General features: G+C 48.8%; 2 protein-coding genes across 2 annotated transcripts; one reads left to right on the top strand and one right to left on the bottom strand.

The window, feature by feature from the left end:
- Positions 1-1805: 1805 nt before the first annotated feature.
- On the bottom strand, positions 1806-6818 carry LOC130372789 (transcription factor 12-like). Its single transcript, XM_056578948.1, has 6 exons — positions 6753-6818; positions 6149-6169; positions 6023-6063; positions 4360-4589; positions 3293-3440; positions 1806-2339 (listed from the first exon to the last, which is right to left on the bottom strand). The coding sequence occupies exons 1-6, from the start codon at positions 6816-6818 to the stop codon at positions 2291-2293; spliced, it is 555 nt and encodes a 184-aa protein (XP_056434923.1). The 3' UTR covers positions 1806-2290.
- Positions 6819-7589: 771 nt separating this feature from the next.
- LOC130372380 (transcription factor 4-like) lies at positions 7590-12671 on the top strand. The gene is made up of 5 exons (XM_056578368.1): positions 7590-7778; positions 8388-8535; positions 9966-10195; positions 11117-11264; positions 12246-12671. The coding sequence occupies exons 1-5, from the start codon at positions 7712-7714 to the stop codon at positions 12292-12294; spliced, it is 642 nt and encodes a 213-aa protein (XP_056434343.1). The 5' UTR covers positions 7590-7711; the 3' UTR covers positions 12295-12671.
- Positions 12672-13993: the final 1322 nt, after the last annotated feature.

The following is a 13993-nucleotide window of genomic DNA, read 5'->3' as shown; positions in this document are numbered from 1 at the left end:
ACGGCAACTTAATATGGAGGAGATAGTGGGTAAAGGGCTGTGATTGGTTGCGTTGGATCGGCGTTAAAGTAGGACGCATGACAGCGGGGGAGGGGCTTCACCAAAGCATCTGTCCGATTGGCTGGGAGCCAGAACACATGGTCTAATTACATACAAGCATTGAGTACATTAATTACAGTTTATGTTTGTTTTCTTCTTCTTTTTTATCCAAAAAATACTTTTTTTTTTTTTATAATTTTTTTAATTCCCAGGTCTGGTAAAAAACCCGACTGCATAGAACCGAACCACGAAGAACAGGTCTCCAAACGTCCTTCTCTGCTGTATCAATGATATGAACTCTAGAAAGGCACATCGGTACGAGTGTGAATGTTCAGATTGCATCTCCAGGGGGAAGCCGAAGCTAGGATGAGTTCTCAAGGAAATATGGAGCGCCTAGTAAAGTATAGGGTCATAAGGCTAGGCTCGGGCTAATGGGTTGGCTGTAACTCACAGGGCTAGCCTGGCCAGCTGGTAGTGCTGGAATGGGTCAGTCAATGATTAGACTGGCTGACTGAGAGAGAGAGAGAGAGAGAGAGAGAGAGAGAGAGAGAGAGAGAGAGAGAGAGAGAGAGAGAGAGAGAGAGAGAGAGAGAGAGAGAGAGAGAGAGAGAGGCGGGGCCAGAGAGGCGGGGCCAGGAAGAGCATGAGGTCTTCTTGGGATTATGTGATACCAGTGGTCCACGTTCTTCAGCAGTTCTACTCCCAACCACCAGGAGGCCCCGGGGAGGACCAGTAGTCACCAGTAATCAACATTAGTGACCATTAATCATCAGTTATGACCGGTACTGACCGGTAAAGACCAGGGACAGCCAGACAACCCTGAGAACTACCGTAACCAACCAGGGAAAAAGAGGAGAAAGCACGACGTATCAGGAACAGACAGGAGATGTAGGAAGGAACGGGAGTGCTCAGCGTGTTGCTCTTCCAGACCGGCAGTGAGACCCGAGGATGGTGACGGACACATGGACAACCCAACCGCTCCTCTTCATGGGGAACGCCCACATTTATCAACTAGCCAATCCCTCTCTGGCATTCAACAGACCAGAACCAGACTCCTGGGGCATGTGGCTCCCTGTCCATATATAGGAGGACTGTTCTGTCGCCACGTTGGACTGGACAGATCGGAGCCTAGTGTTTTTGTCACCGCCTTACGGATGGGAGGAACCGTCTGGGACTAATAAAGTACATCTTGCTTTATCTCATCAGGATGCTACACACCGGTGTTTACATTGAAGAGAGCTTCTCAGTGAAGCATGGACTCTTTAGAGAGGTTCCTAAGAGAGTCTCCCCTTGATTATTACATTGTCTGATTGGTTGATTGGCTGATAAGTGTTCCTGTCCTCTATAAGAGGAGGGTCTCAGGGAAAAGGGCTGTCTCTCTGGTCTCTCCAAGCAGTCTACCCTGACCAGACCAAAAAACAAAAGAAAACAATGAAATATCGAATATATCTCCTTAACTACACCGTTCAAACGGGAATGTATGATCAAGACTTCCTCGACCGATACCTGTGAAATGCAATCGTTATCAAAACCATAGTTGTCTAGCAGGGTCGCGGATGTCTTCTGGCTCGCTGCCGTACACTCTGTGTTTCATAAAACACAACGCCGGGGCAGAGGACTCACACACCGATTGGTTTTGCATCTTGGTGGTTGTTTAGAGATGTAATGTAGATGGGAACTGCTCCTACTCTTCTCCCCTCCTTCCTCCTCCCTCATCCTCCCTCCTTCACCTCCCTCCTCCCTACTCCACCTCCTCTCCTCCCCTCTCCTCCTCTCTCTGAGTGGATGGCTCCTGGCCTCTTCCAGGAGTGACGGACTGACTCTCCGTGTGTTTGTCTCATGATATGTCTTGTTCTGTCATCAGCAGACCACGCTCAACTCATGAACACCTTTCCTTTTTTTTTTTTATACATAGATGAGAACGGTTACTGTTCCTTAAAAGAAGGAATGCTGAAAAAGAGTTGTAGGGTTCTCTTTACCAGGATTTATGTATTTTCATGTCAAAACTCCCACAAACTGTCAATTTCCGGCTGTCATTTTGTAACAGTTTTCCTTTTTTCATCCCTCTCCTGTAATAAGCTTCCTGATTGGTTCCCCCGAGATGTGATCAACCACGGCCGCAGTCTGGAGAAGAACAACTGAAGGTGGAGGAGAAACGTGATTGGAGAAGAAAGAGCAGGGGGTGGGGCCAGGCCGAGGAGTCAAAGGTTGGTCAATGGTTTCGATCGAGTGCCAGGACATGGGAAGGCCGTCAGAGGAAATGGTCACTCATCATCTTGATGAACTCTGGCAGCTTGGACCTGGAGAGAGAGAGAGAGAGAGAGAAAGAGAGAGAGAGAGAGAGAGAGAGAGAGAGAGAGAGAGAGAGAGAGAGAGAGAGAGAGAGAGAGAGAGAGAGAGAGAGAGAGAGATAAGGATAAAGATGTAAGATGTGCTCTGTCAATGCTTCCTGTCTACATTTGTCAAACTCTCCCTGAACAATCACAATGAGTGCATACACACACACACACACACACACACACACACACACACACACACACACACACACACACACACACACACACACACACACACACACACACACACACACACACACACACACACACACACACCTGCCCAAAATCTCCTGCCAATCTGAATAAAAGCTCACTTTAGAGAACCTTGTTTTAGAAGTATAAAACTAATCCAAACATACAAGCATCATATTAACTTTGTCAAGTCTAAATATTAAAGAAATGTTAATCTTTAAATCTATGTAGGTTATTGATCTTTGTAGGCCTCATTGTGAATTAATTTAGACCAAATTATAATGAAACAGACATTGATTGTATAAGAGTACATTTAATCAAATCATAATAGATTGAGTATAAATGTATTGGATTCCATTCCATTATATTTCTTTATTAATCTAGATGAGATTATGAGGGTACCTCATCTAATTGATTGAATTAGATGAGATGACCTAATCATAATACATTTCCATTAATCTAGATTAAAGATATCAAAGTAAATACTGATTGGATTATATTAAACGGGATTGGATTCGATCAAATGAGATTAATTGGGATCGGAATAAATTAATTAACATTCTATGAGATTTGATTAGAATAAATGAGAGCGAATCGGATTAATTCGGGAGGCCAGGTGACCAGGGGCTGACCAGCGGTCTGATTGGCCCGATTGCACATCAGCATATTCGTTTGTAAGTGAAGTTTTCTGAACAATCAGAGAAGATAATTGCTTTAAGTTTTACATTTGTCCCATGGCGTTGGAGCCGTCGCCCATGGCAACCGCCGCGTGGTGGGCGGCTGCTAGCGACAGGGGTGTTCCGTCCGTCGGCACGGATATCTTCTCCTCCTCTCGCCGCTTCAGGCAGGCCGCCTTGGGGTTCAGGTTTCGCTCTGAAAGAGGAGGGGACGGCTGAAGTTACGCAACCTGCTAATCATAGAAGAAGCACCGACCCCCACTGGGGGACAAGGAGAACTGCACCCTGCTGCGAATTGAAACTCCTTTCCAGTCTGGGGGTCAGAGAGCACTGAACTCTGCCGTACATAGAGGAAACACCGCCACCTATTGGGGGAAGAGATACTGCAACCTGCTGCACATAGAGAAAACAATGTTACCTATTGTTTGCCAGGTAGTACTGCAACCTGCTCAACATAAAGAAACACCTGCATAAACTGGTATGGGGACAAGAGTAATACAACCTGCAGGTTGAGAAAACACTGCCACTGGATGCCATGGGTGTGGCATGTGATGGCCTGGTTTATTGAGGGCTCATGTAGCTACCAAACTGATTTAACAAATGGTGACCAGTCATGCTGATGAACCTCTAACCTCTGAGGCTTACCTCTGCTCCAGGCTCAGTATAATATACAGTATAGTCTAGTTAGCTCTTCAGGTAGCGGTGCTCACCTCTAACTCTCTGCTATAGCTCAGTATCATGGCCTGGGGCTGGCAGTAAGTCTAGTTAGCTCTTCAGGTAGCAGTGCTAACCTCTAACTCTGCTATAGGCTCAGTATCAGGCCCTGCTGCATGGCAGTAAGTCTAGTTAGCTCTTCAGGTAGCGGTGCTCACCTCTGACTCTCTGCTATAGGCTCAGTATCATGGCCTGGGGCCGGCAGTAAGTCTAGTTAGCTCTTCAGGTAGCGGTGCTCACCTCTAACTCTGCTAGGCTCAGTATCAGGCCCTGCTGCATGGCAGTAAGTCTAGTTAGCTCTTCAGGTAGCGGTGCTCACCTCTGACTTGCTGCTCCAGGCTCAGTATCATGGCCTGGGGCCGGCAGTAAGTCTAGTTAGCTCTTCAGGTCGCGGTGCTCACCTCTGACTTGCTGCTCCAGGCTCAGTATCACTGCCACCGCCTGGTGCAGGATCAGGAGCTTGGTCTGGGGCTTGTCGCTCTTCAGGTGCAGCTGCACCATCCGGCCCAGCTCCTTGAAGGCCTCGTTGATGTCACGCACGCGCAGACGCTCGCGGGCGTTGTTGGCCATCCTCCGCTCCTTCTCCCGCTCCATCTTCTGCTCCGGGGAGAGGTCCTCGTCATCAGCGTTGCTATGGTGACCAATCAGGAACCAAGGGAGGAGGAAGAGGAGGGAAGACGAGGAGATGGAAGAGAGTACAGGAGGAGGAGCGATGAGAAGGAGGAGAGAAGAGGAGGAGGAAGAGGAGGGAAGAGGAGAAACCGGAAGATTGGATATGAAGGTGAAGGAGTGAAGAGGAGAAGGAGGAGGAGGAAACAGGGTTAAAAATCAAGTTGGTTTTTCTGTGGGTTTTAAGGTTATTACTCTCAGACAGAAGTAGACGAGCTAGATGTACAGACAGCTTCTTCAGAGTCAGAGGCCGGTGATTAAAGATGTCTTCAACACACTTGATGGCCCGCTGTCATCTGCTACAGCACGCCCCTTGTGAGTAACTTGATGGTTGTGTGCCAAATCAACTACACTTTCATGGCACAACGATGCAAATCGCACTTTGGCTTATAATCGTTATGATCGTTCTAATTATCGCTATAATCATAATTATCATTACAAACATCATCACCAACATCATCAACATCGCCATTATCTACACCACTGAGATGTATAGATCTTTGGGGTTGGGATCCAAATGTTTCTGATTGTTACCAGCCTTCAAGTGAAAAACAGAGTTTATTTTCAATTTTTACTTCGACAGGACAATAGATATAGTTCTCTCTACTTGTTGAATAAAGGTGCAAATGACATCAGGGGCTTATCCACTCCCACTAGATAAACTCCTGGACCTGTGGGCCACTCTAGTCAGGTCTAAAAGGTTTGGTGTATTGCGATGCTATCTTGATGTGGGGGTGGGGTGTGGGGTGTCTCCTCTCGCATGTGAGACAGCTAAAGCCAGGCTCAAGACCCTGGGGAGAAGATGTGAGCTAGACCTCCGTGGCCGGAAGAAAACATCTCTCTGAACATGGTTCCAATGAATACATGAAGCATGTTGGTAATAAACAGGTCTGGGAGAGGTGTGAGAGACCTAGCAGAACTCTGAGCAGACAAAGAGACCTAGAGGAACTCTGAGCAGACAGAGAGACCTAGAAGAACTCTGAGCAGACAGAGAGACCTGGCAGAACTCTGAGCAGACAGAGAGGACCGAGCAGAACTCTGAGCAGACAATGAGACCTAGAGGAACTCTGAGCAGACAGAGAGACTGAGCAGAACTCTGAGCAGAATCTTTTTGTCATAAGGATTTCAGCTCTCTCTTCCCACTTGCTCATCAAGGGTCAGGAAATTGGATGCGCACACTGATTGGGTTAGGTTCAGATACCATTAGGTACTGACTAGGATTATGAATCCAACATCCTCTTATGGGGGTGGGGGATAGGGCATCCAATCGGGAAGGCTTTGAAGTTTGGAATAAGGAAGTCCTCTAGAGCAGAGCTTTGTGGGATCTGTCCAGCCACTCTGAGGGTTTTGCCTGAAACAAGCTTCTGTGTTGTGTGGGGGGTGTACGATGTTCACCTATCGACTGATTTGAGATCCTTGATGTCCAGGTCCTCCTTCTTGGCTCCTTATGGTCCTGCAGGAGGTTCTCGTCTCCTTCATCCTCAGACTTGATCTCTGAGCTCAGAGAGGAGGTGCTCTGACCCTGAAGGCCTCCGGACAGGGCTGCAGGAGAGAGAGGAGGAGGAGAGGAGGGAGAGGAGAGGAGGAGGAGGACCAGAGGAGGAGGGAGAGAGGAGGAGAGGAGGAGGAGGAGAAGAGTAGGAGGAGAGGAAGAGAAGAGAAGAAAGAAGAAGAGCAAGAGTAGGAGGAGAGAAGGAAGAGGAGAGGAGGAGAGGATGAGAAGGAGCAAGAGCAGGAGGAGAGAGGAGGATGAAGGAGGAGCGAGAGAAGGAGCAAGAGTAGAGGAGAGGAGGAAGAGAGAGGAGGAGCGGAGGAGAAGGAGCAAGAGCAGAGGAGGAGAGGAGGAGAGTAGAGAGGAGGAAAGGAGCCAGAGGAGGAGGAGATGAGGAGAAGAGAAGGTAGGTGGCAGAGAGGAGGTTGGAGGGAGGGAGGAGAGAAGAGAAGAGCGTGATTCAAACTTTGTTGGTGTAGAACTCAAAGGTGTTGGGGTGTGAGGTGGATGGTTGGAACCCGGAGGAATGGGGAGGTCAATGAGTGAAAAGGCTGCTTGATAAAATGCGAGGCAGATCCCGGTGTGGGAATCGGATGGATGGAGCCGGTGGAGGAGAGGAGGAGGAGGTCTTACCGCGTAGGGGTCCGGCTGGCTGAGGTCTGGAGAGGTGGTGGACTGGTTGGGCCCTTGGCCCGGCATTGAGTGACCCCCTCTCAGTCCAGAGACCCCGTCCTCCCTATGCGACCCGCCCTGGAGGAGAGAGACGTTACAACATGTTGCTAACTTGCCCTAGGCCTGTACCTGAACTCACTCAGAGTTTGTGCAGATCAGAGCCTGAGGACTGTACTCGTGGTCCTCGGTGTGTACTGCAGTTCTAAGTGTGGCCTTTGGAGGGCAGCATTAGCCTTCAATTGTTGCTGGAGTTCAAATTCTTGAAGATTGATCTTCTGTCCTCTCTGACACACCACACACACACACACGCACACCACACACACAGGCACACACACACTCACACACACAAGCACACACACACACACACACACAACACACACACACACACACACACACACACACACACACACACACACACACACACACACACATACAGAGAAACAGAAATTGGGGACCAACGGATGGCCACGTTGTGAGTCCTGATAGTATGTGTTTGTGTTTGTTAGTGTGTGTGTGTGTGTGTGTGTGTGTGTGTGTGTGTGTGTGTGTGTGTGTGTGTGTGTGTGTGTGTGTGTGTGTGTGTGTGTGTGTGTGTGTGTGTGTGTGTGTGCGCGTGTGCCTGTGTGTGTGTGTGTGCGTGTGTGTGTGTGTGTGTGTGTCAGAGAGGACAGAAGATCAATCTTCAAGAATTTGAACTCCAGCAACAATTGAAGGCTAATGCTGCCCTCCAAAGGCCACACTTAGAACTGCAGTACACACCGAGGACCACGAGTACAGTCCTCAGGCTCTGATCTGCACAAACTCTGAGTGAGTTCAGGTACAGGCCTAGGGCAAGTTAGCAACATGTTGTAACGTCTCTCTCCCTCCAGGGCGGGTCGCATAGGGAGGACGGGGTCTCTGGACTGAGAGGGGGTCACTCAATGCCGGGCCAAGGGCCCAACCAGTCCACCACCTCTCCAGACCTCAGCCAGCCGGACCCCTACCGCGGTAAGACCTCCTCCTCCTCTCCTCCACCGGCTCCTCCATCCCGATTCCCACACCGGGATCTGCCTCGCATTTTATCAAGCAGCCTTTTCACTCATTGACCTCCCCATTCCTCCGGGTTTCCAACCATCCACCCTCACACCCCAACACCTTTGAGTTCTACACCAACAAAGTTTGAATCACCGCTCTTCTCTTCTCTCCTCCCCTCCCTCCAACCTCCTCTCTGCCACCTACCTTCTCTTCCTCCTCATCTCCTCCTCCTCTGGCTCCTTCTCCTCCTCTCTTACTCTCCTCCTCTCCTCCTCCTGCTCTTGCTCCTTCTCCTCCGCTCCTCCTCTCCTCTTCCTCCTCTCCTCCTACTCTTGCTCCTTCTCCTCCGCTCCTCCTCTCCTCATCCTCCTCTCCTCCTCCTGCTCTTGCTCCTTCTCATCCTCTCCTCCTCTCCTCTTCCTTCTCTCCTCCTACTCTTGCTCCTTCTTCTCTCTTCCTCTCTCTTCCTCTCCTCCTACTCATCTTCTCCTCCTCCTCCTCCTCCTCCTCCTCTCCTCCTCCTCCTCTGGCTCCTCCTCCTCCTCTCCTCTCCCTCCTCTCCTCCTCCTCTCTCTCCTGCAGCCCTGTCCGGAGGCCTTCAGGGTCAGAGCACCTCCTCTCTGAGCTCAGAGATCAAGTCTGAGGATGAAGGAGACGAGAACCTCCTGCAGGACCATAAGGAGCCCAAGAAGGAGGACCTGGACATCAAGGATCTCAAATCAGTCGATAGGTGAACATCGTACACCCCCCACACAACACAGAAGCTTGTTTCAGGCAAAACCCTCAGAGTGGCTGGACAGATCCCACAAAGCTCTGCTCTAAGAGGACTTCCTTATTCCAAACTTCAAAGCCTTCCCGATTGGATGCCCTATCCCCCACCCCCATAAGAGGATGTTGGATTCATAATCCTAGTCAGTACCTAATGGTATCTGAACCTAACCCAATCAGTGTGCGCATCCCATTTCCTGACCCTTGATGAGCAAGTGGGAAGAGAGAGCTGAAATCCTTATGACAAAAAGATTCTGCTCAGAGTTCTGCTCAGTCTCTCTGTCTGCTCAGAGTTCCTCTAGGTCTCATTGTCTGCTCAGAGTTCTGCTCGGTCTCTCTGTCTGCTCAGAGTTCTGCCAGGTCTCTCTGTCTGCTCAGAGTTCTTCTAGGTCTCTCTGTCTGCTCAGAGTTCCTCTAGGTCTCTTTGTCTGCTCAGAGTTCTGCTAGGTCTCTCACACCTCTCCCAGACCTGTTTATTACCAACATGCTTCCATGTATTCATTGGAACCATGTTCAGAGAGATGTTTTCTTCCGGCCACGGAGGTCTAGCTCACATCTTCTCCCCAGGGTCTTGAGCCTGGCTTTAGCTGTCTCACATGCGAGAGGAGAACCCCCACACCCCACCCCCACATCAAGATAGCATCGCAATACACCAAACCTTTTAGACCTGACTAGAGTGGCCCACAGGTCCAGGAGTTTATCTAGTGGGAGTGGATAAGCCCTGATGTCATTTGCACCTTTATTCAACAAGTAGAGAGAACTATATCTATTGTCCTGTCGAAGTAAAAATTGAAAATAAACTCTGTTTTTCACTTGAAGGATGGTAACAATCAGAAACATTTGGATCCCAACCCCAAAGATCTATACATCTCAGTGGTGTAGATAATGACGATGTTGATGATGTTGGTGATGATGTTTGTAATGATAATTATGATTATAGCGATAATTAGAACGATCATAACGATTATAAGCCAAAGTGCGATTTGCATCGTTGTGCCATGAAAGTGTAGTTGATTTGGCACACAACCATCAAGTTACTCACAAGGGGCGTGCTGTAGCAGATGACAGCGGGCCATCAAGTGTGTTGAAGACATCTTTAATCACCGGCCTCGACTCTGAAGAGCTGTCTGTACATCTAGCTCGTCTACTTCTGTCTGAGAGTAATAACCTAAAACCCACAGAAAAACCAACTTGATTTTTAACCCTGTTTCCTCCTCCTCCTTCTCCTCTTCACTCCTTCACCTTCATATCCCATCTTCCGGTTCTCCTCTTCCCTCCTCTTCCTCCTCCTCTTCTCTCCTCCTTCTCATCGCTCCTCCTCCTGTACTCTCTTCCATCTCCTCGTCTTCCCTCCTCTTCCTCCTCCCTTGGTTTCCTGATTGGTCACCATAGCAACGCTGATGACGAGGACCTCTCCCCGGAGCAGAAGATGGAGCGGGAGAAGGAGCGGAGGATGGCCAACAACGCCCGCGAGCGTCTGCGCGTGCGTGACATCAACGAGGCCTTCAAGGAGCTGGGCCGGATGGTGCAGCTGCACCTGAAGAGCGACAAGCCCCAGACCAAGCTCCTGATCCTGCACCAGGCGGTGGCAGTGATACTGAGCCTGGAGCAGCAAGTCAGAGGTGAGCACCGCGACCTGAAGAGCTAACTAGACTTACTGCCGGCCCCAGGCCATGATACTGAGCCTGGAGCAGCAAGTCAGAGGTGAGCACCGCTACCTGAAGAGCTAACTAGACTTACTGCCATGCAGCAGGGCCTGATACTGAGCCTATAGCAGAGTTAGAGGTGAGCACCGCTACCTGAAGAGCTAACTAGACTTACTGCCGGCCCCAGGCCATGATACTGAGCCTATAGCAGAGAGTCAGAGGTGAGCACCGCTACCTGAAGAGCTAACTAGACTTACTGCCATGCAGCAGGGCCTGATACTGAGCCTATAGCAGAGTTAGAGGTTAGCACTGCTACCTGAAGAGCTAACTAGACTTACTGCCAGCCCCAGGCCATGATACTGAGCCTATAGCAGAGAGTTAGAGGTGAGCACCGCTACCTGAAGAGCTAACTAGACTATACTGTATATTATACTGAGCCTGGAGCAGAGGTAAGCCTCAGAGGTTAGAGGTTCATCAGCATGACTGGTCACCATTTGTTAAATCAGTTTGGTAGCTACATGAGCCTCAATAAACCAGGCCATCACATGCCACACCCATGGCATCCAGTGGCAGTGTTTTCTCAACCTGCAGGTTGTATTACTCTTGTCCCCATACCAGTTTATGCAGGTGTTTCTTTATGTTGAGCAGGTTGCAGCACTACCTGGCAAACAATAGGTAACATTGTTTTCTCTATGTGCAGCAGGTTGCAGTATCTCTTCCCCCAATAGGTGGCGGTGTTTCCTCTATGTACGGCAGAGTTCAGTGCTCTCTGACCCCCAGACTGGAAAGGAGTTTCAATTCGCAGCAGGGTGCAGTTCTCCTTGTCCCCCAGTGGGGGTCGGTGCTTCTTCTATGATTAGCAGGTTGCGTAACTTCAGCCGTCCCCTCCTCTTTCAGAGCGTAACCTGAACCCCAAGGCGGCCTGCCTGAAGCGGCGAGAGGAGGAGAAGATATCCGTGCCGACGGACGGAACACCCCTGTCGCTAGCAGCCGCCCACCACGCGGCGGTTGCCATGGGCGACGGCTCCAACGCCATGGGACAAATGTAAAATTTAAAGCAATTATCTGCTCTGATTGTTCAGAAAACTTCACTTACAAACGAATATGCTGATGTGCAATCGGGCCAATCAGACCGCTGGTCAGCCCCTGGTCACCTGGCCTCCCGAATTAATCCGATTCGCTCTCATTTATTCTAATCAAATCTCATTGAATGTTAATTAATTTATTCCGATCCCAATTAATCTCATTTGATCGAATCCAATCCCGTTTAATATAATCCAATCAGTATTTACTTTGATATCTTTAATCTAGATTAATGGAAATGTATTATGATTAGGTCATCTCATCTAATTCAATCAATTAGATGAGGTACCCTCATAATCTCATCTAGATTAATAAAGAAATATAATGGAATGGAATCCAATACATTTATACTCAATCTATTATGATTTGATTAAATGTACTCTTATACAATCAATGTCTGTTTCATTATAATTTGGTCTAAATTAATTCACAATGAGGCCTACAAAGATAAATAACCTACATAGATTTAAAGATTAACATTTCTTTAATATTTAGACTTGACAAAGTTAATATGATGCTTGTATGTTTGGATTAGTTTTATACTTCTAAAACAAGGTTCTCTAAAGTGAGCTTTTATTCAGATTGGCAGGAGATTTTGGGCAGGTGTGTGTGTGTGTGTGTGTGTGTGTGTGTGTGTGTGTGTGTGTGTGTGTGTGTGTGTGTGTGTGTGTGTGTGTGTGTGTGTGTGTGTGTGTGTGTGTGTGTGTGTGTGTGTGTGTGTGTGTATGCAGTCATTGTGATTGTTCAGGGAGAGTTTGACAAATAGACAGGAAGCATTGACAGAGCACATCTTACATCTTTATCCTTATCTCTCTCTCTCTCTCTCTCTCTCTCTCTCTCTCTCTCTCTCTCTCTCTCTCTCTCTCTCTCTCTCTCTCTCTCTCTCTCTCTCTCTCTCTCTCTCTCTCTCTCTCTCTCTTGCTCTCTCTCTCTCTCTCTCCAGGTCCAAGCTGCCAGAGTTCATCAAGATGATGAGTGACCATTTCCTCTGACGGCCTTCCCATGTCCTGGCACTCGATCGAAACCATTGACCAACCTTTGACTCCTCGGCCTGGCCCCACCCCCTGCTCTTTCTTCTCCAATCACATTTCTCCTCCACCTTCTTTTGTTAGGAAATTGACAGTTTGTGGGAGTTTTGACATGAAAATACATAAATCCTGGTAAAGAGAACACTCTTTTTCAGCATTCCTTCTTTTAAGGAACAGTGACCGTTCTCATCTATGTATAAAAAAAAAAAGGAAAGGTGTTCATGAGTTGAACGTGGTCTGCTGATGACAGAACAAGACATATCATGAGACAAACATACGGAGAGTCAGTCCGTCACTCCTGGAAGAGGCCAGGAGCCATCCACTCAGAGAGAGGAGGAGAGGGGAGGAGAGGAGGTGGAGTAGGGAGGAGGGAGGTGAAGGAGGGAGGATGAGGGAGGAGGAAGGAGGGGAGAAGAGAGGGGAGTAGGAGCAGTTCCCATCTACATTACATCTCTAAACAGCCAACAAGATGCAAAACCAATCGGTGTGTGAGTCCTCTGCCCCGGCGTTGTGTTTTATGAAACACAGAGTGTACGGCAGCGAGCCAGAAGACATCCGCGACCCTGCTAGACAACTATAGTTTTGATAACGATTGCATTTCACAGGTATCGGTCGAGGAAGTCTTGATCATACATTCCCGTTTGAACGGTGTAGTTAAGGAGATACATTTGATATTTCATTGTTTTCTTTTGTTTTTTGGTCTGGTCAGGGTAGACTGCTTGGAGAGACCAGAGAGACAGCCCTTTTCCCTGAGACCCTCCTCTTATAGAGGACAGGAACACTTATCAACCAATCAGACAATGTAATAATCAAGGGGAGACTCTCTTAGGAACCTCTCTAAAGAGTCCATGCTTCACTGAGAAGCTCTCTTCAATGTAAACACCGGTGTGTAGCATCCTGATGAGATAAAGCAAGATGTACTTTATTAGTCCCAGACGGTTCCTCCCATCCGTAAGGCGGTGACAAAAACACTAGGCTCCGATCTGTCCAGTCCAACGTGGCGACAGAACAGTCCTCCTATATATGGACAGGGAGCCACATGCCCCAGGAGTCTGGTTCTGGTCTGTTGAATGCCAGAGAGGGATTGGCTAGTTGATAAATGTGGGCGTTCCCCATGAAGAGGAGCGGTTGGGTTGTCCATGTGTCCGTCACCATCCTCGGGTCTCACTGCCGGTCTGGAAGAGCAACACGCTGAGCACTCCCGTTCCTTCCTACATCTCCTGTCTGTTCCTGATACGTCCTGCTTTCTCCTCTGTTTCCCTGGTTGGTTACGGTAGTTCTCAGGGTTGTCTGGCTGTCCCTGGTCTTTACCGGTCAGTACCGGTCATAACTGATGATTAATGGTCACTAATGTTGATTACTGGTGACTACTGGTCCTCCCCGAGGCCTCCTGGTGGTTGGGAGTAGAACAGCTGAAGAACGTGGACCACTGGTATCACATAATCCCAAGAAGACCTCATGCTCTTCCTGGCCCCGCCTCTCTGGCCCCGCCTCTCTCTCTCTCTCTCTCTCTCTCTCTCTCTCTCTCTCTCTCTCTCTCAGTCAGCCAGTCTAATCATTGACTGACCCATTCCAGCACTACCAGCTGGCCAGGCTAGCCCTGTGAGTTACAGCCAACCCATTAGCCCGAGCCTAGCCTTATGACCCTATACTTTACTAGGCG

Source organism: Gadus chalcogrammus, chromosome 19 (assembly GCF_026213295.1).
Source record: "Gadus chalcogrammus isolate NIFS_2021 chromosome 19, NIFS_Gcha_1.0, whole genome shotgun sequence".
In the NCBI taxonomy this organism is placed as follows: domain Eukaryota; kingdom Metazoa; phylum Chordata; class Actinopteri; order Gadiformes; family Gadidae; genus Gadus; species Gadus chalcogrammus.
The sequence above is the reverse complement of the archived record's forward strand: the minus strand, read 5'-3'. Positions and strand labels throughout refer to the sequence as shown.

Excerpts from the sequence above, each read along its gene's own strand:
- LOC130372380 (XM_056578368.1), top strand. The coding sequence starts at position 7,712 with ATGCCGGGCCAAGGGCCCAACCAGTCCACCACCTCTCCAGACCTCAGC. Across the intron at positions 10,196-11,116 it reads CCTGGAGCAGCAAGTCAGAG|AGCGTAACCTGAACCCCAAG; the intron begins GTGAGCACCGCG and ends CTCCTCTTTCAG. Across the intron at positions 11,265-12,245 it reads TCCAACGCCATGGGACAAAT|GTCCAAGCTGCCAGAGTTCA; the intron begins GTAAAATTTAAA and ends CTCTCTCTCCAG.
- LOC130372789 (XM_056578948.1), bottom strand. The coding sequence starts at position 6,818 with ATGCCGGGCCAAGGGCCCAACCAGTCCACCACCTCTCCAGACCTCAGC. Across the intron at positions 6,064-6,148 it reads CCTGTCCGGAGGCCTTCAGG|AAGGAGGACCTGGACATCAA; the intron begins GTCAGAGCACCT and ends TAAGGAGCCAAG. Across the intron at positions 4,590-6,022 it reads GATCTCAAATCAGTCGATAG|CAACGCTGATGACGAGGACC; the intron begins GTGAACATCGTA and ends TGGTCACCATAG.